Source organism: Corythoichthys intestinalis, chromosome 7 (genome assembly GCF_030265065.1).
Source record: "Corythoichthys intestinalis isolate RoL2023-P3 chromosome 7, ASM3026506v1, whole genome shotgun sequence".
In the NCBI taxonomy this organism is placed as follows: domain Eukaryota; kingdom Metazoa; phylum Chordata; class Actinopteri; order Syngnathiformes; family Syngnathidae; genus Corythoichthys; species Corythoichthys intestinalis.
Window position 1 is genome coordinate 51,481,411 of NC_080401.1, and position 27,719 is coordinate 51,509,129.

Sequence of the window (27,719 nt, forward strand, 5' to 3'; positions counted from 1 at the left end):
ACGTTTTTACATGATAGTTATCACGATTTAACATGTTATGATGTTTTTGAATGATAGTTGTCACGCTTTTACATGATAGTTATGTTTTACATGAGTGTTATCACATTTTTACATGACGGTGATGACGTTTTTCATATGATGGTTGTAGTTGTCATGTTTTTACATGATAATTATCACGTTTTTGCATGATAACTATCTCGTTTTTATGATAGTTATCATATTATTACATAACATCACGTTTTTCATGATAATGATCACACTTACAGGACAGTTATCACATTTTTTACATATAGTTATCATGTTTTTGCATGATAATGATCATGTATTTACATAATTATCACGTTTTTACATAATTATCCAATTTTTACATTATAGTTATCACACTTTTAGATGATAGTAATGGCGTTTTAACATGATAGCTATCATGATTTAACATCTTATGACGTTTTTACATGATTGTCTTTTCATGAACTAGCCGCACATAAAAACAAACGATGACCATTTTTTGTCAAGTCAAGCTTTTCCACACAGTCATTAAAATCATTTGAACTGAGATGGCTGGAATTAAGCGATCATGACTGTCATCGAACGATTGCTGCCAGCCCTCCCAGTAAAAATGTATCGGATGAGTTTCACATTATAACTTGATCAAATTCATCTTATGATTTTATTAAATCATGACCTCAGTTTCAAAGTGTAACATGTTTTAACTTCATAAAATTCACATTTTTTTTCTAATGGCAGGTGAGCAATCAAAAAACATTCGTCTTGGTTTACATCATCTCCTTATTGAATTCAGTTTAAATAGTCCAAAAGTTAAACATGTCGCTGAAGTATGACAAACAAACGAACAAAAAAAATCCAACTTCTGAAGTTGATCATCAAAACATCTTTAAACCGGATGTCGGTCGTAGACAGTTGACAACATTTACACCACAAAAAATGCTGATATAAAAGAGCTTTATAAATAATTAGTATTCATGTTGCAAAGGGGTGAATATTTAGTTTCACGTTAGTTGTTTAGTTTCACATTGTATTTCACGTTAAAATTTCACATTAAACTTAAACACATTAAACGTGAATGTGAAATTTCACGTTAGATTAACGTGAAAAATTTCACGTGATACTTCAAGTTAAAATTTCACGTTAAATTAACGCGAGAAGTTTCACGATATATTTCACGTTAAATTTCACGTTAAACTAACGTGAACGTGAAAAGTTTCATGTTAAATTAACGTGAAAAGTTTCACATTATATTTCACATTAAAATTTCACGTTAAACTAACGTGGACGTCAAAGGTTTCACGTTGAATTAATGTGAAAAGTTTCACGTTATATTTCACGTTAAAATTTCACGTTAAACTAACGTGAACATTAAAAGTTTCACCTTAATGTGAAAAAAATTCACGTTATATTTCACGTTAAAATTTCACATTAAATTAACGTGAAAAAAATTCACGTTATATTTCACGTTAAAATTTCACGTTAAAATAACGTGAACGTTAAAATTTCACGTTAAATTAACGTGAAAAAAATTCACGTTATATTTCACGTTAAAATTTCACGTTAAATTACCGTGAACGTTAAAATTTCAGGTTAAATTAACGTGAAAAAAATTCACGTTATATTTCACGTTAAAATTTCACGTTAAATTAACGTGAAAAAAATTCACGTTATATTTCACGTTAAAATTTCACGTTAAATTACCGTGAACGTTAAAATTTCAGGTTAAATTAACGTGAAAAAAATTCACGTTATATTTCACGTTAAAATTTCACGTTAAATTAACGTGAAAAAAATTCACGTTATATTTCACCCCATGAGTCATCACCTTATCGTGGTGGAGGGGTTTGCGTGTCTCAATGATCCTAGGAGCTATGTTGTCTGGGGCTTTAAGCCCCTGGTAGGGTCACCCATGGCAAACAGGTCCTAGGTGAGAGGCCAGACAAAGTATGGCTCAAAAAGACCCCTTATGATGAGCAACATTAATGAACCCCAGTTTCCCTTGCCCGGACGCGGGTTACCGGGGCCCCCCTCTGGAGCCAGGCCTGGAGGTGGGGCTCGAAGGCAAGCGTCTGGTGGCCGGGCCTGTCCCCATGGGGCCCGGCCGGGCTCAGCCCGAAAAGGCAACGTGGTTTCCCCTTCCCATGGGCTCACCACCTGTGGGAGGGGCCAAAGGGGTCGGGTGCGTAGGGAGTTGGGCGGCAGCCAAAGGCGGGGGCCTTGGCGGTCCGACCCCCAGCTGCTGAAGCTAACTCTTGGGACATGGAATGTCACCTCTCTGGCAGGGAAGGAGCCTGAGCTGGTGTGTGAGGCAGAGAAGTTCCGACTAGATATAGTCGGACTCTCCTCCACACACAGCTTGGGTTCTGGTACCAATCCTCTCGAGAGGGGTTGGACTCTCTTCCACTCTGGAGTTGCCCATGGTGAGAGGCGCCGGGCAGGTGTGGGCATACTTATTGCCCCCCGGCTTGGCGCCTGTACGTTGGGGTTTACCCCGGTAGACGAGAGGGTAGCCTCCCTCCGCCTTCGGGTGGGGGGACGGGTTCTAACTGTTGTTTGCGCTTATGCACCGAACAGCAGTTCAGAATACCCACTCTTTTTGGAGTCCTTGGAGGGTGTGCTAGAGAGCGCCCCCTCTGGGGACTCCCTCGTTCTACTGGGGGACTTCAACGCTCACGTGGGCAATGACAGTGAGACCTGGAGGGGCGTGATTGGGAGGAACGGCCCCCCCGATCAGAACCCGAGTGGTGTTCTGTTATTGGACTTCTGTGCTCGTCACGGTTTGTCTATAACGAACACCATGTTCAAACATAGGGGTGTCCATATGTGCACTTGGCACCAGGACACCCTAGGCCGCAGTTCGATGATCGACTTCGTAATCGTGTCATCGGACTTGCGGCCGCATGTTTTGGACACTCGGGTGAAGAGAGGGGCGGAGCTGTCAACCGATCACCACCTGGTGGTGTGTTGGCTCCGATGGCGGGGGAAGATGCTGGCCAGACCTGGCAGGCCCAAACGTATTGTGAGGGTCTGCTGGGAACGTCTGGCAGAATCCCCTGTCAGAAAGAGTTTCAACACCCACCTCCGGCAGAACTTCTCCCTTGTCCCGGGGGAGGTGGGGGACATTGAGTCCGAGTGGGCCATGTTCCGCACCTCCATTGTTGAGGTGGCTGATCAGAGCTGTGGCCGTAAGGTGGTTGGTGCCTGTCGTGGCGGCAATCCCCGAACCCACTGGTGGACACCAGCGGTAAGGGATGCCGTCAAGCTGAAGAAGGAGGCCTATCGGGCCTTTTTGGCCTGTGGGACTCCGGAGGCAGCTGACAGGTACCGGCTGGCCAAGCGGACTGCGGCCTCGGCAGTCGCCGAGGCAAAAACTCAGACATGGGAGGAGTTCGGTGAGGCCATGGAAAACGACTTCCGGACGGCTTCGAGGAAATTCTGGTCCACCATCCGGCGTCTGAGGAGAGGAAAGCAGTGCACTATTAACACTGTGTATAGTGAAGATGGTGTACTGCTGACCTCGACTCGAGACGTCGTGAGTCGGTGGAGAAAATACTTCGAAGCCCTCCTCAATTCCACCGACACGCCTTCCTTTGAGGAAGCAGAGTCTGGGGACTCTGAGGTGGGCTCTTCGATCTCTGGGGTTGAAGTCACTGAGGCGGTTGGTAAGCTCCTCGGTGGCAAGGCCCCGGGGGTGGATGAGATCCGCCCGGAGTTCCTAAAGGCTCTGGATGTTGTAGGGCTGTCATGGCTGACACGCCTCTACAACATCGCGTGGACATCGGGGACAGTGCCTCTGGATTGGCAGACCGGGGTGGTGGTCCCCCTTTTTAAAAAGGGGGACCGGAGGGTGTGTTCCAATTATAGAGGAATCACACTCCTCAGCCTCCCCGGTAAAGTCTATTCAGGGGTACTGGAGAGGAGGGTCCGTCGGGAAGTCGAATCTCGGATTCAGGAGGAGCAGTGTGGTTTTCGTCCCGGCCGTGGAACAGTGGACCAGCTCTACACCCTCAGCAGGGTCCTCGAGGGTGCATGGGAGTTCGCCCAACCAGTCTACATGTGTTTTGTGGATTTGGAGAAGGCGTTCGACCGTGTGCCTAGGGGAATCCTGTGGAGGGTGCTCCGGGAGTACGGGGTACCGAGCCCCTTGGTAAGGGCTGTTCGGTCCCTGTACGACCGGTGTCAGAGTCTGGTCCGCATTGCCGGCAGTAAGTCGAATTTGTTCCCAGTGAGGGTTGGACTCCGCCAAGGCTGCCCTTTGTCACCGATTTTGTTCATAATTTTTATGGACAGAATTTCTAGGCGCAGCCAAAGCGTTGAGGGGGTCCGGTTTGGTGACCTCAGCATTGAATCTCTGCTTTTTGCAGATGATTTAGTCCTGTTGGCTTCATCAAGCCGTGACCTCCAACTCTCACTGGAGCGGTTCGCAGCTGAGTGTGAAGCGGTTGGGATGAAGATCAGCACCTCCAAATCCGAGACCATGGTCCTCAGTCGGAAAAGGGTGGAGTGCCCTCTCCGGGTCGGGGATGAGATCCTGCCCCAAGTGGAGGAGTTCAAGTATCTTGGGGTCTTGTTCACGAGTGACGGTAGGAGGGAGCGGGAGATCGACAGGCGAATCGGTGCGGCGTCTGCAGTAATGCGGACTCTGCACCGGTCCGTAGTGGTGAAGAAGGAGCTGAGCCGAAAGGCAAAGCTCTCGATTTACCAGTCGATCTACGTTCCTACCCTCACCTATGGTCACGAGCTTTGGGTCGTGACCGAAAGAACAAGATCCCGGATACAAGCGGCCGAAATGAGTTTCCTCCGCAGGGTGTCCGGGCTCTCCCTTAGAGATAGGGTGAGAAGCTCGGTCATCCGGGAGGGACTCGGCGTCGAGCCGCTACTCCTCCGCGTAGAGACGAGCCAGCTGAGGTGGCTCGGGCATCTGGTTCGGATGCCTCCCGGACGCCTCCCTGGAGAGGTGTTCCGGGCATGTCCCACCGGTGGGAGGCCCCGGGGACGACCCAGGACACGCTGGAGAGACTATGTCTCTCGGCTGGCCTGGGAACGCCTTGGGATCCCGCCGGAGGAGCTGGTTGAAGTGGCTGGGGAGAGGGAAGTCTGGGCTTCCCTGTTAAAGCTGCTGCCCCCGCGGCCCGACCCCGGAACAAGCGGAAGATAATGGATGGATGGATTTCACGTTAAAATTTCACGTTATAATTCACGTTAAATTAACGTGAAAAAAATTCACGTTATATTTCACTTTAAAATTTCACGTTAAATTAACGTGAACGTTAAAATTTCACGTTAAATTAACGTGAAAAAAAATTCAGGTTATATTTCACGTTACAATTTCACGTTAAATTAACGTTAAAAAAGTTACGTTATATTTCACGTTAAATTACCGTGAACGTTAAAATTTCACGTTAAATTAACGTGAAAAAATTTCACGTTATATTTCATGTTAAAATTTCACGTTAAATTAACGTGAAAAAAATTCACATTATATTTCACGTTAAAATTTCACGTTAAATTAACGTGAACGTTAAAATTTCACGTTAAATTACCGTGAAAAAATTCACGTTATATTTCACGTTAAAATTTCACGTTAAATTAACGTGAACGTTAAAATTTCACGTTAAATTAACGTGAAAAAATTTCACGTTATATTTCCCGTTAAAATTTCACGTTAAATTAACGTGAAAAAAATTTACGTTATATTTCACGTTAAAATTTCACGTTAAATTACCGTGAACGTTAAAATTTCACGTTAAATTAACGTGAAAAAAATTCATGTTATATTTCACGTTAAAATTTCACGTTAAATTAACGTGAACGTTAAAATTTCACGTTAAATTAACGTGAAAAAAAATTCACGTTATATTTCACGTTACAATTTCACGTTAAATTAACGTTAAAAAAGTTACGTTATATTTCACGTTAAAATTTCACGTTAAATTAACATGAAAAAAATTCATGTTATATTTCACGTTAAAATTTCACGTTAAATTAACGTGAAAAAAATTCACGTATATTTCACGTTAAAATTTCACGTTAAAATTTTACGTTAAATTAACGTGAAAAAAATTCACGTTATATTTCACGTTAAAATTTCACGTTAAATTAACGTGAACGTTAAAATTTCACGTTAAATTAACGTGAAAAAAAATTCACGTTATATTTCACGTTACAATTTCACGTTAAATTAACGTTAAAAAAGTTACGTTATATTTCACGTTAAAATTTCACGTTAAATTACCGTGAATGTTAAAATTTCACGTTAAATTAACGTGAAAAAATTTCACGTTATATTTCATGTTAAAATTTCACGTTAAATTAACGTGAAAAAAATTCACGTTATATTTCACGTTAAAATTTCCCGTTAAATTAACGTGAAAAAAATTTACGTTATATTTCACGTTAAAATTTCACGTTAAATCAACGTGAACGTTAAAATTTCACGTTAAATTACCGTGAAAAAAATTCACGTTATATTTCACGCTAAAATTTCACGTTAAATTAACGTTAACGTTAAAATTTCACGTTAAATTAACGTGAAAAAATTTCACGTTATATTTCCCGTTAAAATTTCACGTTAAATTAACGTGAAAAAAATTTACGTTATATTATCACGTTAAAATTTCACCTTAAATTAACATGAACGTTAAAAATTCACGTTAAATTAACGTGAAAAAAATTCACGTATATTTCACGTTAAATTAACATGAACGTTAAAATTTCACGTTAAATTAACGTGAAAAAAATTCACGTTAAAATTTCACGTTAAATTAAAGTGAAAAAAATTCACGTTATATTTCACGTTAAAATTTCACGTTAAATTAACGTGAACGTTAAAATTTCATGTTAAATTAACGTGAAAAAATTTACGTTATATTTCACATTAAAATTTCATGTTAAATTAATGTGAACGTGAAAAAATTTACGTTATATTTCACGTTAAAATTTCACGTTAAATTAATGTGAACGTTAAAATTTCACGTTAAATTAACGTGAAAAAATTCACGTTATATTTCATGTTAAAATTTCACGTTAAACTATTGTGACCGTTAAAATTTTCACGTTAAATTAACGTGAAAAACTTCACGTTATATATCTCACGTTAAAATTTCATGTTAAATTAACGTGAAAAAAATTTACGTTATATTTCACGTTAAAATTTCACGTTAAATTAACATGAATGTTAAAATTTCACGTTAAATTAACGTGAAAAAAATTCACGTATATTTCACGTTAAAATTTCACGTTAAATTAAAATGAACGTTAAAATTTCACGTTAAATTAACGTGAAAAAAATTCACGTTATATTACACGTTAAAATTTCACGTTAAATTAACGTGAACGTGAAAAGTTTCATGTTAAATTAACGTGAACGTGAAAAGTTTCACATTAAATTAACGTGAAAACGTTCGCGTTATATTTCACGTTAAAATTTCACGATAAATTAACGTGAACGTGAAAAGTTTAGCGTTAAATTAACGTAAAAAATTTCACGTTATATTTCACTTTAAAATTTCACATGAAATTAACGTAACAGTGGGTCACATCTTATTTACATGATAGGGATTTCTTTGTGTCAATCGGAAACCATCAGTCAGAACGAACTAAATTCACGTGTGGAGTCCCTCAAGGGTCAATTCTTGGACCACTCTTATTTAACATCTATATGCTTCCCCTAAGGCGGCACGGTGGCTGAGTGGTTAGCACGTCTGCCTCACAGTTCTGAGATCAAGGGTTCAATCCCGGGCTTCGGCCTTCCTGTGTGGAGTTTGCATGTTCTCCCCGTGCCTGCGTGGGTTTCCTCCGGGAACTCCGGTTTCCTCCCACATCCCAAAAACATGCATGGTAGGCTGATTGAACACTCTAAATTGTCCATAGGTGTGAGTGTGTGCGTGAATGGTTGTGTGTCTCCTTGTGACCTGCGATTGGCTGGCAACCAATTCAGGGTGTCCCCTGCCTACTGCCCGAAGTTAGCTGGGATAGGCTCCAGCACCTCCGCGACCCTCGTGAGGAATAAGCGGCATGGAAAATGAATGAATGAATGAATGAATGCTTCCCCTAGCTCAGATTATGGAACAGTATGACATCTCCTATCACACCTATGCAGATGACACACAACTTTACATTTCTGTGTCCCCACATGATTATAGGCCCTTAGTCTCCCAAAGTAAATGCATTCATCTAATCAATGAGTGGATGTGCTAGAATTTTCTCCAGTTAAATGCGGAGAAGACAGAAGTGATCATTTTGGGGCCAAAAAAAGGAAAGGTCAAAGATAAGCAGGCACCGTAGCACAATGTCACTTACAGCTACAAATCAAGTCAGAAACCTTGGCGTAATTATTGACTCAGACCTAAAATTTGATAGCCATCTAAAGTCCGTCACTAAATCCGCTTGTTACCACCTAAAAAAATATAGCCAGATTTAAGGGGCTTCTGACTCAACAAGACATGAAAAATGCATTAATTTTCAGCAGATTGGACTATTGCAACGGTATACTTACAGGTCTTGATAAAAAATCAGTCAGGAAGCTGCAGCTAGTACAGAATGCCACAGCCAAAGTCCTCACAAATACAAGGAAATTGGACCACATTACACCGGTTTTGAAATCGTTCCACTGGCTTCCAGTGAGGCAAAGGATGGACTATAAAATACTACTGCTCGTCTACAAAACACTTAATGGCCTTGGACCAAAATACATGCTTGATTTGTTTGATTCCTATGAAACATCTGGACCCCTAAGGTCATCTGGAACCGGTCTCCTGTATGTTCCAAGAACAAGAACCAAGCAGGGTGAGGCAGCATTTAGTTATTATGCTCCTCACTTCTGGAACAGGTTACCTGAAGGTCTGAAGTATGCTCAAACGGTTAGCTCCTTTAAATCAGGGCTAAAAACGCTCTTGTTTAGCACAGCATATCCATAACTATCTACTGTATATATTTCAATCTATTTGCTTTCTATTCCTCTTGTGCTTATCTCCATTGCTGATTTCAATTATTATTAGTAGTAGTAGTATTTGTTTAATTTTATATTTATTTTTGTATTCTATTCGTGATTAAATGTGATTTTTATGTATAATTTTATTTACTATTTCGATTGTCTTTGTTTTTATGTTCAATTGATTTTAATGTTAGGATGTTAGGAGATTTTTATGATCTTCATGTAAAGCACTTTGAATTGCCTTGTGTTGAATTGAATTGTGCTGTATAAATAAATTTGCCTTGCCTTAATAAAATTCATATTTTTTCTAATGGCAGGTGAGCAATAAAAAAACATTTGTCTTGGTTTACATTATCTCTTTATTGAAGTCAGTTAAATAGTCCAAAAGTTAAACATGTCGCTGAAGTATGACAAACAAAAAAAATCCAACTTTTGAAGTTGATCATCAAAACATCCTTAAACCGGATGTACGTAAGTCGTAGACAGTTGACAACATTTACACCACAAAAATGCTGATATAAAAGAGCTGTTTAAACAATTAGTATTTATGTTGCAAAGGGGTTGAATATGCAAAATGTAAAATTAACGCTAAATTTCCATGGGGAGTTTTAGAAATAGTCCAAATAAGAATTGACAGAGATTTAATAGAAATGTATCGTTTTGTTCTGTCATAAGGTTGAAGTCGATTTTTTGCTTGCTAGCTTTTAACTCAATGGCTGCCGCTAGACGTCCAATCCATTTTGAGTGGCAATGAGCTCAAATGAATTGGACGTATATCATTGTCAATGGCAGGGAAGGCGTCAACATGAGAAGTGTCACGTTATTGCATATTGAATTTTCAAGTTACACTTTTTTTACAGTAGTTTCAATAACGTGAACGTTATATTGACGTGAAAAGTTTCACGTCACATTACACTGAGGTGAAAAGTTTCACGTTACACTGAGGTGAAAAGTTTCACGTCACATTGACGTGAAAGGTTTCACGTCACATTGACGTGAAAGGTTTCACGTCACATTGACGTGAAAGGTTTCACGTCACACTGACTTGAAAACTTTCACGTCACACTGACGTGAAAAGTTTCACGTCACACTGACGTGAAAGGTTTCACGTCACATTGACGTGAAAAGTTTCACGTCACATTAACGTGAAAGGTTTCACGTTACATTAACGTGAAAAGTTTCACGTTATATTGTGATAAATTTCATGTTTTGAGGCAAAAGGTTTCACATTATGACGTGATAGGTTGCACATTGCAACATATTTTGTGTTTTAATGTAAATTTTTTAGGGCTGTCAAAATTATCGCGTTAACTGGTGGTAATTCATTTTTGTAATTAATCACGTTAAAATATTTGACGCAATTAACGCACATGCCCTGCTCAAACAGATTAAAATGACAGCACAGTGAAAGGTCCACTGTTGTGTTTTTGGAGTTTTGTTGCCCTATGCTGGCGCTTGGGTGCGACTGATTTTATAGGCTTCAGCACCCATGAGCATTATGTAAGTAATTATTGACATCAACAATGGCGGGCTACTAGTTTTTTTGGGGGGGGGGGAAATTTTACAAATTTTATTAAAACGAAAACATTAAGAGGGGTTTTTATGTAAAATTTCTATAACTTACTACTAACATTTATCTTTTAAGAACTACAAGTCTTTCTATCCATGGATCGCTTTAACAGAATGTTAATAATGTTAATGCCATCTTGTTGATTTATTCTCATAATAAACAAATACAGTCCTTATGTACCGTATGTTGAATGTATATATCCATCTTGTGTCTTATCTTTCCATTCCAACAATAATTTACAGAAAAATATGGCATATTTTATAGATGGTTTGAATTGCGATTAATTAATTTTTAAGCTGTAATTAACTCGATTAAAAATTTTAATCGTTTGACACCCCTAATATTTTTACAACAAATTCATGTTATAATAAGTTTCACATTTTAATATGTTTCGAAGTTTTTACGTAAACTGTTTCGCAGTTTATTATGAAAATAGTTTCACGTTATAGTTTCTTGTTTTTAATGTAAAAGCGTTACATTTTAGGTTTTTACGTGATAGCTTAAGACATTTTAAAGTAAAAAGTTTCACGTTATAACGTGCTAGGTTTCGTGTTTTTAATGTAACAGCGTTCACGTTACAAGTTTCAGATTTTTATGTCATACGTTCAGACATTTTATCGTGATAAGTTTACATGTTTCATGTTTTTAACCAAACAGATTTCACAATAGAACGTAATAACTTTCACGTTTTGACGTAAACAGTTTCACAGCCTATCGTGAAAACTTTACCATAAAAAGTTTGACGTTATGGTGTGGTAGGTTTCTTGTTTTTAACGTAACAGCGTTCACGTTATAAGTTTCAGATTTTAACGTGATACGTTTAGACATTTCATCGTAAAAAGTTTCACGTTTTGATTACTTAACATTAAAGATTACCTAACGCCAAAAGTTTCACGTTGCATTGTAATACGTTTTTAACAGAACAGGTGTCAGTCTGTCCTGAAAACCGTTTTATAACGTGAAATTTTACATTATAATGCGGTAGGTTTCGTGGTTTTAACGTAATAGTGTTTATGTTTTCAAGTTTCAGTTTTTAACGTGATATATTTTTAAGTTTTTTAATTTTTTAAGTACTTTGTAAAAAAAAAACAAAGAAAAAGAAAAAAGTATCTTATAGCATTTAAGCTAGCGGACTTTTAGCGGAAGTTAGCCAATTGTTCTTTTGATGTACTTAGATCCTCGTTTATCTTATTTTTCCTAAACTCAGGTATTTAATTTTTTTAACAAAAGTGTAATTTTACATAGTTTGAAGAAAGAAATTTTGTATTCGCATTTAATACTCTTTTGAAAGTGCAATCTTAACAAGCCAAAATAAATATTGTTGCAAACATAAACACTTGTTTCTTTCCTCTATATCTCCTAAAATTTATATCTGCAAAGGATTAAATGTTTGTAATCCGATTCCTCAATTATTCAAACTAATTAATCAATAACCGATTACTTAAATAATCGGTAGCTGCAGCCCTAAGTGAAAGTTTTATCGTCAAATCGGTCATTAACACATGAAACCTATCATTTCACTTGATAGTTTTTTGCCGCGACCGCAATACTTTAATTACTTTAACACTAAATTTGCATGAAATCCAATTGTTTAAAAGATGATTAATCCGATTTTCTTTTTAAAATTCAACCCTCCATTTTGTTCAATTCCCCATCACTCCCCATGGAAAGTTTCTCAGATGACCGATTTTGCAACCCTAATCCGTACCATATGTAAAAAAACAAAACAAAAAAAGAACAGTCTTAATACTGTCGCTGGAAGATCCCGCCCTAGTGAGCGTTTTGTCAGTGTGGTGCTGCTGCAGCTGTCCAGATTCCTCAGGGGGCTTGGAATGAGAAGCGGGAGGGGGAGGGACCACGCTTCCTCACGAAGGCCTCACCATACACGCACAGTCTCCTTGAACTTTTGACTTTTAGCAGATCCACTTAGCCCAGTCACGTCAAGGTGAGGCTCTGCCGGGATCCACCCAACTTTTACTGGGATTGGGGGGAGATTAGTGGGACTAAAAACGGGCGTTCACGTGTCAAGAACCCTCCGCCCTCCAGCTCTGGAAGAAGCGGCCATGTTCCAACGGCGTTCCAGCTGTTGGTCCACCTTTTTGCCCTCCGTCTTGACTTGCAGGCTACTGGAAAAAAGACAAGATGTGAAAATGGAAAATTACACAGGCGTAATACAGTGATCCCTCGTTTTCTGCGGTTAATGGGAACCAGAACCCACCGCGATATGTGAAAAACCGCGATGTAGTCCACACCCCACAATTTTTTTGTGTTCAATTTATGTAGCAGATTCAGCATGGGAAAGAGATACATATAAGAAACGTTTTCCCCTTTTTCCCCCCAAAAGTATACCGTAATTTCTCGAATATAACGCGCACTATTTCCCCCCAAAATCAACTTCTAAAATCATGGTGCGCATTATAAATGGGTATATGGATGGAGACAGAAAAATATATATATATATTACATACATATTAGGGCTGTCAAACGATTACAATTTTTAACCAAGTTAATTACAGCTTAAAAATTAATTAATCGTAATTAATCGCAATTCAAGCCATCTATGAAATATGCCAGATTTTTCAGTAAATTATTGTTGGAATGAAAAAATAAGACACAAGACGAATATATACATTCAACATACGGTACATAAGTACTTTTTTTGTTTATTATAACAATAAATCAACAAGATTGCATTAACATTACTAACATTCTCTTAAAGCGATCCATGGATAGAAAAACTTCTTAAAAGATAAATGTTAGTACAAGTTATGGAAATTTTATATTAAAACCCCTCTTAATGTTTTCGTTTTATTAAAATTTGTAAAATTTTCAATCAAAAATTGACACGGCCACGTTGTGTTGAGGAAATGTATGCGGCGACCCGTTGCCGACCATTACGGTATGTGACATCACCATTTTGTTTTGGTAATACCGAATGATTTCGTCTATGTTAAATTCTGCTTTTTTCACTCTTCATAAAGCACAGAATTTAGTTTCTTGAACTCATTCGAGTCGACGTTTATTGCAGCTCCGCAACTCGAACCATATCAAACGTAAGCACACACACTTCCTGTGTCCGTCAACTATATCGGTCCCTCGGGAAAGTCAAACCCAAATAACAATAGTTCCTATTGTTACTGTCGTGTTGACAGCGATGAGCTCTCACGGGTTTCCGACTTACGCTCTCATTTTCATTTTACCGTATCAATCCATGGAAGAAACATTTATTCATCATGATGAAACGAGCAGCCTTTAAAAGAAAAGTCACATCTGTTTTGTTTTCTCCTAGATTCTGGTAAGTTGAAGAAGTTGTCAAATCATATTATTACCGTAAATATTGTCAATTTATGGTAATGTTTTGAACTACCAATGTGCTATGCTTGTGCTGTGTTTCACCAGTCAGTAAAATGACATTTCTGTATCTGTACACGAGCTCTGTTTTCTTGTTTTCTTCTATTTATTGGTGCTAAAATTAGGGTGCGCGCTATAAACGGGTACAATAATTTTTTGCTAGATTTTACAAGTAAATTTGGGGTGCGCATTATACACGGGTGCGCCTTATATTCGGGAAATTACGGTAATTTAAAAAAGTTATATTTTAGTAAATCGTTTTTAAGCACTTCAAATGTAACTAGAAACTGCAATTTCTGGAGAAATTACTCTGGGTCTTTGCTGTGTGGCTGTACAGATCTTAGCCCCGCCCAGGGCTATCAATAGAATGGACAAACATGGCCGTCAATGGCTTTGAACAAAGTAAATGCCATAAGAAATGAATGGGAAATTTGGACGTCCATGGCTGTCAATGGTAGAACCCTTCATAAGCATCGGGGAGGTTTGGGGGACACGTCCTATTGATATCTGTTGATTTGGGGACTTTTTTTTTTTTTTTTTGCCATTGAAAATGAACGGGAAAAATTTTGGACGTCCATGGCCGTCAATGGCATCGAATTACATAGGCGTCAATGGAATCCAAGTACGTTAGCATCGGTAGATTTGACATACATGGCCGTCAATGGCATCAATGCAATGTAAAATCCATTGGAAATTCCATTGGAAGTGAATGGGAAAATTCCCATTAAAAATGAATGGGAAAGTTTTTGGAAAATTTCCGGGGAACCTTAAATTTTTTCCAAATTCCAACTTTTATGCCCCTCACCATCCCAGAATTTTTGATGCCCAAATTATGTGATTTGGTCAAAAATTGTAGGACTGGATACATTTTGAAACTTTTTGTTTTTTTGGGGAAAATTGCCGTTTATGGGCAACCGGAAAATTTTTCGGAGCTGTTTGAAAAATTTCGAAAATTCCGGTCGTGGCGATACTTGATCGTTGATGATCGCCGCAATGGTCTGGGCTGCGCGGCGCGCCGAAAAAACGCAGAGAATAAGATGAATAATAATAAATAAGTACGATAAAGTTGCAGAATAACACTATCTGGTCTTTTTCAAAGACCCAGATAATAATTATCATAAGTTCTAAACATGTTACTGTCCCACCGAATTATTTTTAAACAAGAATAAAGTACTGTAGTAAATGCCTCTTTGAGTGAGTCCACTCACTCCACTCCACTGCTCACTTACACACAATGAGTTGCCACAGCAGCTGTTTAACAAGTTAAACCATGATTTATGCATGCGGGGCGTTTGACGTTCGTGACTCTGGCAAGATCAGACACAAACATCTGTCAACATCGTTAAACTCCAGTGGACGGCCTGGCGAACAAAGAGCAGGGAGAGGGAGGAAGGTAACTCAAGTGAGACTACACGATCGGACAGCTCATCTGTCTTTTTTTTTTTTTTTTTTTTTTTTTTGAAAATGGAAAAAAATCCGCGATGGACTGAGGGCGCGAAGTTTGAAGCGTGAAGTAGCGAGGGATCACTGTATTACAAAAATAAAGGCATAATATTATGTATTTACATAATTGGCATACTTAAACTCAATACTACGATTTTACGTTCTTAATGTAAGATTACGTGGCTTGCGTAACATTGCGTAAATTTACGTAACGCTGTCATACTGACTAAATACTTTTTTGCCTCACTGTAACACTAATAAATCTCGTAATATTATGTATGGTGATGTAATAAAACATTTTCTTTGTGAAAATAATTAAAATTATTACGTAAATTTACATAATATTCCGACTTTATTCTTGTAATGTTACATATGTTTACGTAATATGTGACTAATTTCATAATGATACATAATATCGTAATATTGTGTTTTAAATAATACTTAAAGCACATAAAATTATGTAAAGTAATAGTAATACGCCTTGTAACATTACATAACCTTCCGTAATATTATGAAATTAATCTTGTAATATTACATAAAAGCATGACTTTTACATAACATTTCGACTTTATTTTCATGAATTTACGTGATACAGTGATCCTCATTTTTCGCAGTAAATGGATTTTGGGTGTGTTTGATGTATTTATTCAGATCTAGCATTGGATAGAGATACATATAAGACATGGTTTTCCTTTTTTCCCACCTCAATGTATGATTAAAAAAATGTTTTGAACATTTTTAAACATGTTACTGTCCCACCGAATTATTTTTAAACAAAAATAGCATAGCAAAATTCTTGTCTTTATTAAATGCTTCATTGAGTGATTCCACTCAAATCCACTCACACTGGTGAAACCAGCCTCTCGTCTCGTCACGCTGCAGCTATCGATTATTTTAGTAGTCGATTAATCGATGAATTAATTGGTTCGAATAATCGAGAAATAAGGACATAAAAAAATTAAAATAACTGAGCTGAGCCTCAAACGGTATAAAAAAATAAATGATCTAACTACAACAAAACAACAATTGGCTAACTTACATAGCAAAAGTCCGCTAGCTTAAATGCTATAAAATGCCAACTTTTTTTAATTTTTACAATGCCCTTAACAAATGGTTCAAAGTCACATATTCCCACAAAAAAAACGGCTAAATATACCTATGAAGTTAATCACGAATGAATTTAAAAAAGATGAACTCAAACAAAAACTTAGTTTATGTTGGTCTCAACATGGAGCATCTGGATTCAGCCATGTGAAACGAGTTATGTCATATTCACTGTTGCCACTGGAGGGCAGTGTATCCACCCAAATCAATAAAACTAAATGCAAACACTTTCAAAACAAACCATTACAACGCTACTTTAATTATACGAATACTCGAACCAGCAAAATTTAATTCGAATCTTTTTTCTAATCGAATTACTTGAGTTAATCGATTAATCGTAGCAGCACTAAAACGATGATTGTAGGGCTGCAGCTATCGAATATTTTAGTAGTCGATTAATTGATGGACTAGTTAGTTCGAATAATCGAGTAATCGGATAAGGAACATGAAAAATTCAAATACATGAGCTGAGCCTCAAACGGTATAAATTCAAAAAAAAAAGAAAAAAAAAGATCTATGTCCAAGAAAAAAACAATTGGCTAACTTACATAGAAAAAGTTCGCTAGCTTAAATGCTATAAAATGCTAAAGTTTTTTTTTTTACAATGCTCTTAACAAATTTTTCAGACACATATTCCAACAAAAAAATGGTGAAATATACTTATAAACTAAATTATGAATGCAATAAAAAACATTAGCGCAAACAAAAACTTCGCTTACTTTGGTCTTAACTGGGAGCAGTTGGCTCATTTGTTCAGCCATGTGAAAAGAGGCAGACCAGAGGGCAGTGTATCCACCCTAATCAATAAAGCTGAATGCAAACACTTTAAAAATACAACGCCACTTTAATTAAACGAATACTCGAAGGAACAAAATTTAATTGAAATATTTTTTTCTAATCGAATACTCGAGTTAAATCGATTAATCGTTGCAGCACTAGATGATTGACAGATCTGAAGCTTTTTAGATAGCGCTGCGAAGCTTCTCTGGCAAGATCACCCCTATCACTCATCATTACTTTAACAAGCAAACTGAAACTGCCTGCTGAGCAAGAAAAGCAGCAGGAGGGAGAGTGAGAGGCTGCACGTGACATCTCTATAAAATACTGTATTTATTTATTTAATTTTTAATTGGAAAAAAATCTGCAATGGACTGAGGGCGCAAAATTTGAAGCGCGAAGTAGCAAGGGATCGCTATATTATAACTACAATCTTGTAATGTAAATGTAAAAATGTATTCGTTTTTTTCTTTTCTTTGGGTGGCACTAATACTCATACTCAGTCATAGAAAATACACAAGAGGGCTTTCTTTAAAGTAAGATGATGGTGACGTGATGGTTGGTCACGAATGGTTGTGGACAATGAAGGCCCTTCTACAGGGCGCAGGGGTCGGGGTGGCGACCCCCCTATTGGTGCCAGCGGTGCAACAATGAGGGCTTTATGGGGGAAGGCGAAAGCGAAATGGACTCCGGAGAAAAACGTTTGGATGGATTTAGTTAATGTACAGTCAAATTGAAGCATGTTTGTTTGTACCATTGACGGTGGTAGACGTCCAATCCAATTTGATTGGGGGCCCAGTCAGAATGGATTGGAGGTCGATCGCCATTGATGGTAATTAGTGAGTTAGACCCGTATTTTTTCTACTTGGCAAAAAAAAAAAAAAAAATCTGCGCTGATTTTTACTCTACTCAAACACCAGAAAAAAGTGCAATTTTTTGGTCGGGGATATTTCATGCTTTTTTGGTTATTTTTAATATTAATGTGTTTTTAATGAGAAATGAGCACTTTACATTATCTTTTTTGGGGTTGTGTATGGTCAGCCATTTTTAAAGAGACAAAAATAGCAAAGAGGGCGTGCCAAACCTTATGATTTTATTTCGATGGGAAAAGTTTCATCCAATCATCTCCCAGAAGTGGCAATAGCAACTAATTTCAGTGTATTCATTGGTTTAAAGACGCGAACTAGAGATGAGATGAGTGAACTGGCTCGACAATATGGCCAGTCTCCTCTGACGTCCGTTTGCCAGTCTCTATTAATCGACAAGGAAAACACTTTTTTATTTCCAATTTATTGTTATTATTATTATTGTAACATCAGCAAGGAATTCGCCAGTATCGTCAGGTTTTTAATCATTTATTTCAGAACTTGTGCAATACAACACGGCTAATGTTGCCCATAGCTAACGCCAACAACAACATGAAAAAAAAAACTTTACACTCTACCGCACCTCTCTCTCTCGTCAGTCACATGGTGTGTTCGGGAACAGCATGCAAAACACAACCGCCAGAGTAGAACCCAATTTGCTACATCATTATTAGAGATGTCCCGATCGATCGGGATGCCGATCGATCAGGTCCGATCACGTCATTTTCAAAGTATCGGAATCGGCAAAAAAATATCGGACATGCCTTTTTTAAATATATACAGTATATATATATTTTTAATTAAATCGTTTTCTAATTGTATTTAACGTTACAGACATAATATGTTACACTCATCCAGAGTCTTTAGTTTAGGCTTAAGGTAGGGTTATCAAATTTATCCCATTATCGGCGGTAATTAATTTTTAAAAAAATGTATCATGTTAAAATATTTAACGCAATTAACGCATGCGCTGCATGACCTATTCACGCATTGTCGCGTTCAATCTGTAATGGCGCCGTTTTACCCATATATAGATCTAAAAGGCAGTGTAAAATGAGTAGAGTGAATTTTGGCAGTCTTTGGAGCCTTTTTTAATTGGCTAAAGCCTTACAATCCCTCTTCCTACGATTAGAAATATCGTGGGAAGCAACGTGGGGAAGAAAGGTAGTAATTGATCTTTTTCTTAACACCCTATGTTATTTCCCAACGCAGAGAAGATATACAGTGGGGAGAACAAGTATTTCATACACTGCCAATGGGAAAACCCATTATGTATCAATTGGTACCACTACGCACAGTCATGGTTGCACTTCCCATCATGCATTTGGGCAGAACAGTTAAATGGCTACAGTATCATTTACTGAAAGCTCAACAAATACACTAGATGGCAATATTTAGTCACAATATACAAAGTCACATTTTATCCTTTAAGACAGGGGTGTCCAAACTTTTTGCAAAGGGGGCCAAATTTGGTGTGGCAAAAATGTAGGGGGGCCGACCTTGGCTGACGTCCTTTACGTAGAACAATATATTTAAGCAAATTTTTAAGCAAGCCGTTCTGTGTGTAACATTTGCTTTATTGTAGGACTGCAGCTATCGAATATTTTAGTAGGCGATTAATCAATGGACTGGTTAGTTCGAATAATCGAGTAATCGGATAAGGAACATGAAAAATTAAAACACCTGAGCTGAGCCTCAAACGATATATATATATATATATATATTTTTTTTTATGAGAATCTGTGTACAACAAAAGAACAATTGGCTAACTTGGAGAGAAAAAGTCTGCTAGCTTAAATGCTATAAAATGCGCAAATTTTTTTTTTTTTTTTTACAATGCTCTTAACAAGTGGTTCAGACACATATTCCCACAAAAAACGGATAAATATACCTACAAACTAAATCAAGAATGCATTAAAAATCATTTGCTCAAACAAAAGCCTAGCTTATGTTGGTCTTAACAGGGAGCAGTTGGATTCAGCCATGTGAAAAGAGGCAGACCAGAGGGCACTGTATCCACCCCCATCAGTAAAATTAAATGCAAACACTTTTAAAATCAACCATTACAATACCACTTTAATTAAACGAATACTCGAAGCAACAAAATTTAGTTCGAATATTTTTTTCTTATTGAATACTCGAGTTAATCGATTAATCGTTGCAGCACTACTTTTTTTTTTTTTTTTTAATTAATAATTTCAACAATTTTGCAAATAGCCTTTGTGGCGTTCTCTTTCAACTCTAGGGCTCTTGCGAAATACTGCTGCTGTGAAATTAAACTAGCTTCAAGTTACGCGCTACATATCTACCCTGTAATCTTGTCGTACATGTCAGCGTGTCTTGTTTAGTAATATCGCCTCATATTGAACTCTTTAAAAACAGCGACTGTCTCTTTGCAAATGAGGCAGACACAGTCGTTGCGTATTTTAGTGACGAAATAGCCCAGTTTCCACCTATCCTTGAAGCGCCAGCCGTTGCAGTCAACTTTTTTGTTGTTGTTGATTGTCGACATTTTAGAAAATTGGGAGTAAAGGGTCACATGTGGTAATGTTGCTTAGAGTGCTGCTCCCTTTTAGTGGGTAAACGAGGAGCAGCATTTAGTGTGTAAGCTACTTCATATGCTTGGAGCAGTACTGCTGACCAATTTATTAAGTCTTTGTGCGGGCCAGACATTATTGATTTTATGACAGAGGCTGGGGGCCGGATGAAATCCGACCACGGGCCGCATTTGGCCCCCGGGCCGGACTTTGGACATGTCTGCTTTAAGAATTATAAGTCTTTCTATCCGTTGATCCCTCTCACAGAAAGAATGTTAATAATGTAAATACCATCTTGTGGATTTATTGTCATAATAAACAAATACAGTACTCATGTACTGTATGTTGAATGTATATATTCGTCCGAGTTTCATTCATTTTTTTCTTAATGCATTGCCAAAATGTATATGATCGGGAAAAATTATCGGGAATGATTGGAATTGAATCGGGAGCAAAAAAAAAAAAGTAATCGGATCGGGAAATATCGGGATCGGCAGATACTCAAACTAAAACGATCGGGATCGGATCGGGAGAAAAAAACATGATCGGAACAATCCTAACGCGAACGCATCATGTCCTTCAGCAGCATGCTTAGGTCTGAAGGGGTTAAAATACAGGCGTATAGAAGGGAGTACTTTAATTTAGTTGTTGTCAAAAATGATATTATTACGGTTGTAATATAACAAGAATGAAGTCAAAAATTTATACATTTTTATAATTTTAAAAGATTTTTTTCTATTGAATTATTACCCATTTTTTACATTTTTAAATTTTAATTTCAACAATTATTTATTTTTTTTTCTACACAAATATATCTTTAGAAAAAGAAACATTTTAATTAATTCGATTAAATGTGTTGTTGTAATAAATTACTTAAAAAAAGTAAAACATTTTTATTAAAATTATAAGTTAGAAAAAATAAGATAAAATTAAAAAATAAAACTAATACTCAAGAAAAATAACCCCAAAAATTATGTAGAAATAAAAATCTAGTCATTTAAAAAAAGTTCATGAGAATAATAATTACGATTTTGATTTAATTATTTTTTTCCAATATTTTGACTTCGTTATTAGTGCTGCAACGATTAAGCGATTAACTTGAGTATTCGATTAGAAAAAAAGATTCGAATTAAATTTTGCTGCTTCGAATATTCGTTTAATTAAAGTGGCGTTGTAATGGTTTCTTTTGAAAGTGTTTGCATTTAGTTTTATTGATTTGGGTGGATACACTGCCCTCTAGTTTGCCTCATTTCACATGGCTGAATCCAGCTGCTCCCTGTTAAGAACAACATAAGCTAAGTTTTTGTTTGAGTCTGTTTTTTTTTTTTAATGCATTCGTAATTTAGTTTATAGGTATATTTAGCCGATTTTTTTTTGTGTGGAAATACAGTGGGGCAACTGTATATGTCTGAACCATTTGTTAAGAGCATTGGAAGAAAAAAAAACATTAGCATTTTATAGCATTTAAGCTAGCGGACTTTTGCTATGTAAGTTAGCCAATTGTTCTTTTGTTGAACATAGATACTCATTTATTTTTTAATACCGTTTGAGGCTCAGCTCAAGTATTTTAATTTTTTATGTTCCTTATCCAATTACTTGATTGTTCGAACAAACTAATTCATCGATTAATCCACCACTAAAATAATCGATAGCTGCAGCCCTAATCGTTATATATTTTTAAAATGTGAAATAATTAACTTTAGTGATTTTTTTTTTTTTTTTCACATTTTTTGTCCAGTCATTGTATTTTTGTGGTCGTATTTTTTGTTCCTCAGTTTACAAAAAAATCAACTCAAATATTTAGTTTTTTCAGACAATAGATCTAAATATTACATTTGTTTTGGCGATAAAGTCCAAATATAAGCAAAAACGTGTAGAGCTGAAACGAGTACTCGAGCAACTCGAGTAACTCGAGTTTAAAAACTGATCCGAGTAATTTTATTCACCTCGAGTAATCGTTTATTTTGACAGCTCTAAGCATCACGTTTTGCTAGGACTACTTTTAATGCGGGACAGCGCGCTGTCACGTGCGGAGAGGAAGAGGAAGAGAAAAAAAAACTTACCGCAGCCGACAGCCGCCACAAACGACGCCGACGTTGCTAAATACTAGCCCGCACAATGCTACATTGGTAACAGGCAGCGTCTGGTGCGTCTCATAGAGATCACATGTATATTGAACTAGATGCCAAATGACAGACTCGGCCGCGTCTGGGCAGCGTTTGTAAACAGCCGCCATCTTAAAGCAGTACAGCGCTAAGCGCTAATAAAGAGCGCTAAGCGCTAATAAATAAGATTAACGTTACTGTCGCTACTAGCTCACAGAACGTTAGCCCTGCGGAGGGCTAGGTTTCAATTAATTAAGACCACTGTCGATGCGTGGCTAACGTGTCTTACATACAGGCTTTAACATAACATAGCATTTTGGAGTGATGAGGGTGTAAAATAAAAACTTAATCATGCTAACTATCAATTTTAGCTCAGTAGTCATTGCTGGATAAAACACCAAGTAGCACTGGTCCCTAATGTGCTCCGATACAGCCTGTATCATACATTTATTTTGAACACAGCAAAAACTCCAAATCCTATCAGGACTTACAGTTTAGACTAACTTAAAACTTAACTGGAACTTAAAAATGGCTTGACACAAAGAGAAATTCAATTGAAACACGTGGGAAAAAATCCTAACTTTTAAGTGATGTGTGTTATCAAGCGTAATGGCATTTTTAGGTAAGATATATATATATATATATATATATATATATATATTAATAAGATCTAAAAGTTTTTTGAGTGAAAGCAGTGAATTAGTCTTTTTTTTTATTCTAGTTACATCTGAGATGCAATTGTTGGCTGTTTTCAACAATATACATCGAAAATAAAGACATTGATTGACTGAAAATGGTTCAAGATTACATGAAATGTCTTGTTTTCTCATGTATATGTATAATTGCTCTTCACCTAAAAATATATTTGTTTTATCCGATTACTCGATTAATCGATAGAATTTTCAGTTGATTACTCGATTACTAAAATATTCGATAGCTGCAGCCCTAAAAACGTGTTAATTTAAAGAAAAAAAGTCTAAATATTATCCGCAAAGAAATGAGTAAAATATGACTAACAATAACTATACAAAAGTATTTTCGTCCAAAAGGCGATAATTAAAAGGGCTGCTAAAAACAACACTGTGATAAACTTCTAGGCCATTTTAATTCAATTTGTGACTAGCAGAAAAATCTAACTCTTACCGGAGAAATCTGATTTTGTCGCCGTCCTCATGCGTTTTTGTCAACGCCGTGCTTAGGGTAGCCTAGCTGCCTCATGACCTCGTTGCAGTAGGCCTCCACCTGCTCGATCTGCTCCACGCTGAGCCTCTCCCTCCACGCGTAGATCGCCTCCTTGGCGTCTCTGGACGAGATGAGGAAGGGTCGGTCGGACGAGTAGCCACGGCCGTGTGTCATGTTGAGCGCGAAGCTCTCCAGCGCTGGCGACGCGGTCAGGTTGGCGAAACGGTAAAGCTTCTGCAGCTCCTGGGCCGGCTGTAGCACCAGGTCCTCGTAGCGGACGCGGTGGTAGCTGCGCCGCACCCACGGCGGCGCGTTGGTCACCAGCATCATGTCCCCCAACCAATTGTCGCAGATGACCTCCATGGCGCTGGATACGTAGTTCTCAGCACGGTTCAGGCGGTTGTTGGGTACCAGCAGGCGCTTGTATTTGTCGTTGTGCTTCTTGCTGCGCAGCACCTAGGAGCAAAAAGTCAATTTTTTAAAATTAAAATAAATTCTCACAAAAATGCTGATAAAGAATCACTCGGCATTTCTCGCAGAGAAGTTCCCAGAATAACGATAAAATTGAAAATATAAAATAAGTACTGGAACTTAGTATATTTTCATGTATAATTTCCCAGAATAAACATAAAATAAAAATATTTTAACATTTTTTGAACCCCCCAAAAAATTCTACAATAAGTGCTGAAGTGAAAAAAATATCAGCATTTTTCACAGATCATTCCTCCCAAAAAAGACAAAATTAAAATATAGTACCGTAATTTCTGGACTATAAAGCGCACCTGATTATAAGACGCACCGGGCAAATTTCTAAAAATCTTAGAAATACATCCACATATGTGCTGTATTTGAGCCGCCGGTGTCCATATCTTAACATTGGATATTTACATAGGTGTTACACAGAAATATTTGATTGATGAAAAATATATTAACCAGATAAACACGCATTAACATCACCAACTCATGTTTTTGAATGCTTAAAAACAAACTTACTTTAAAAAAAACAGGTCACTACATTTGCGAAGATACATAATCCACTTTAACTTGCCTTGTAAACTGGAAGTGGATGAAATCCTCTTAAAAACGGTTAACATCTAGCGCTAGCCCTTATTTAGCAGCTTTGTTGTAGCATACTGTGGCAATAAAGTCCTCCGAATGTCAGTTGAAAATGGCTAATCAACACTAGCATCGCGTTTTCTTGTCTTAGCAAATAGTGGATGCCCATCCACTTAAAATTGTTCTTTTGTAGCAGCATATAGTATTAGATGAAGCCATATCTATAAAATCGTGGGCTTTTGAGTAAGTCTGATGAGCTTCTGGCAAGTTTTATTGGTGCTAGTGTAGCGGTTGAGAGCTTTGTCATGGCAAAATTTGGAAAGACGTTCTTTTAAAATATGTGTAATTACCCATTTTTTGAACTTTTAACAAGAACAAATGAAGCTTGTTTGTCCCCTAAAAAATCCATGAATAAGCTGCTTTCTTATAAAAGCCCCAGGGGAGAAACGGCGAGAAAAAAGTAGCGGCTTTTAGTCCGAAAAAATACGGTATTCAACTTTTTTTTTTTTTTAATTTAAAAAAAATCATCAATACTTAAGGATAAAATATTACTCAATGTTTTCTGTAAATCACTTTTCAGAATAAAGATAAAATTAAAAATATATAGCACCTAAGGAAGAAAATTTAAACATTTTTCAAACTCCCAAAATTCCTAAATATAAGTGCTGATAAAGGAACTTAACATCATATCTGGATAATGTTCCATAATAAACATAAAATTAAAATATGTAGCACACAGGAGCAAAATTTCAACATTTTTGGAACAGCCCAAAAAATTTTCATTAAGTGCTAATAAAAAAAAAAAAAATTTAAATGCATTTTTTACAGATCATCCCCCTCCAAAAAAAGATAAAATATAGTACCGTACTTTTCAGACTATAAGCCTCTACTTTTTCCCCTTATTTTGAATCCTAGGGCTTATAGTCCAGTGCGCCTCATTTGTTGATTTATTTGTGTTAATAGTAAGGCTGTCAAACGATTAAAATTTTTAATCGAGTTAATCACAGCTTGAAAATTAATTAATCGTAATTAATCGCAATTCAAACCATCTATAAAATATGCCATATTTTTCTGTAAATTATTGTTGGAATGGAAAGATAAGACACAAGATGGATATATACATTCAACATACTGTACATAAGTACTGTATTTGTTTATCATAACAATAAATCAACAAGACGGCATTGACATTAACATTCTGTTGAAGCGATCACACATTGGAGTGTGAAAGTTTGCGTGAACGGGTAAAAGTGTGCTAATGCAAAGTGCTTTGGGCATGGTAACCATGCAGATAAAAGCGCTATATAAGTACTGTCCATTTTCCATTTACCATCCATGGATAGAAAGACTTGTAGTTCTTAAAAGATAAATGTTAGTACAAGTTATTGAAATTTTATATTAAAACCCCTCTTAATGTTTTCGTTTTAATAAAATTTGTAAAATTTTCAATCTAAAAATAAACTAGTAGCTCGCCATTGTCGAAGTCAATAACTACACAATGCTCATGGTGCTTAAAAAAATCCATCGCACCAAAGCGCCAGCAGAGGGAGACAAAAAAAAACACAAGTAACAAGTGGACATGACACTGTTCTGTCATTTTAATCTATTAGAGCGGGGCATGTGCGTTAATTGCGTCAAATATTTTAACGTGATTAATTTAAAAAATGAATTGCCGCCCGTTAACGCGATAATTTTGACAGCCTTAGTTAATAGGTAACACTTTCATTGACAGCGGTGTCATAGGACTGCCATACTCTAAGTCCCTCATAATTATGACATGACATTATCATGGGGATTAATGACATTATGAATTATGTCACTAACTCCATTTATGTCCAGCTCGGATCTTTACATCCATACACAAGTGCGATAATTTGCCAGATGACACAAAATGACATCGGTCATAAGCATTCATTAATGTTCATGGCAGTGTCATGTCATAATTATGATGGTCCTATGATAGCTTATGGCACCACTGTCAAATGAAATGTTACCAAATACCATAACCAGCAATTAATGAAACAACTGGAACACTATCTGAAGAAATATTTAGCATTTTGATTGTAATTTACGTCTGTAACGCTGCAATGCATGTTAGGAGGCATGTTGGACGACAACAGTGTTGACAGCAGGTGGCAGCAGAGGTTGACAGTCTTCCCCAAGGGAGAAGTGATGGCCCAATGAAGCTTCTTGAAACATTAAAGCTTTGCATCAAATGAGGATCCAAGTACAACAAAAGAACAATTGACTAACTTGCATAGCAAAGGTCCGCTAGCTTAAATGCTATAAAATGCTAACTTTTTTTTTTCCTCTTAACAAATCGTTCAAACACATATTCCGACAAAAAAACTGCTAAATATACCTATAAACTAAATTACAAATGCATAAAAAAAACATTAGTGCAAACAGAAACTTGCCTTATGTTGGTCTTAACAGGGTGCAGCTGGATTCAGCCATGATAAGTCATATCACTGTTGCCCCTAGAGGGCTTTATATACACCCAAATCAATAAAACTAAATGCAAACACTTTCAAAACAAACCATTACAACACCACTCTAATTAAACGCATCCTAGAAGCAGCAAAATTTGATTCAAAGCTTTTTTTTAATTGAATTACTCGAGTTAATCGAATAATCCTTGCAGCACTAGTTGAAACTGTCAGTGTCAATGGATCATTTCCCAGAAAAAAAAACGCAGTAAATCAAAATGTATAGCACCTACGACAAAATTTCAACATTTTCGAACACCAAAAAAATGTCAATAAATGCTGGCAAAGTGTCACTTAG

The 27,719-nt window shown here is 37.0% G+C and overlaps 1 protein-coding gene across 2 annotated transcripts in view; it reads right to left on the reverse strand.

Annotated features, from left to right (window-relative positions):
* Positions 1-10,489: 10,489 nt before the first annotated feature.
* chst7 (carbohydrate (N-acetylglucosamine 6-O) sulfotransferase 7) overlaps positions 10,490-27,719 on the reverse strand; it is a 28,964-nt gene continuing 11,734 nt past the window's right edge. Inside the window, exons 2-3 of one of the 2 annotated variants that reach the window (XM_057841403.1) lie at positions 23,838-24,332; positions 10,490-12,634 (exon numbers count right to left, since the gene is read on the reverse strand). In XM_057841403.1, coding sequence (XP_057697386.1) covers positions 23,865-24,332 — 468 coding nt within the window. In that variant the 3' untranslated portion in view covers positions 10,490-12,634; positions 23,838-23,864. Of the gene's footprint in view, positions 12,638-23,837; positions 24,333-27,719 lie in introns of both variants that reach the window. The other variant, XM_057841402.1, reaches the window with a different exon arrangement.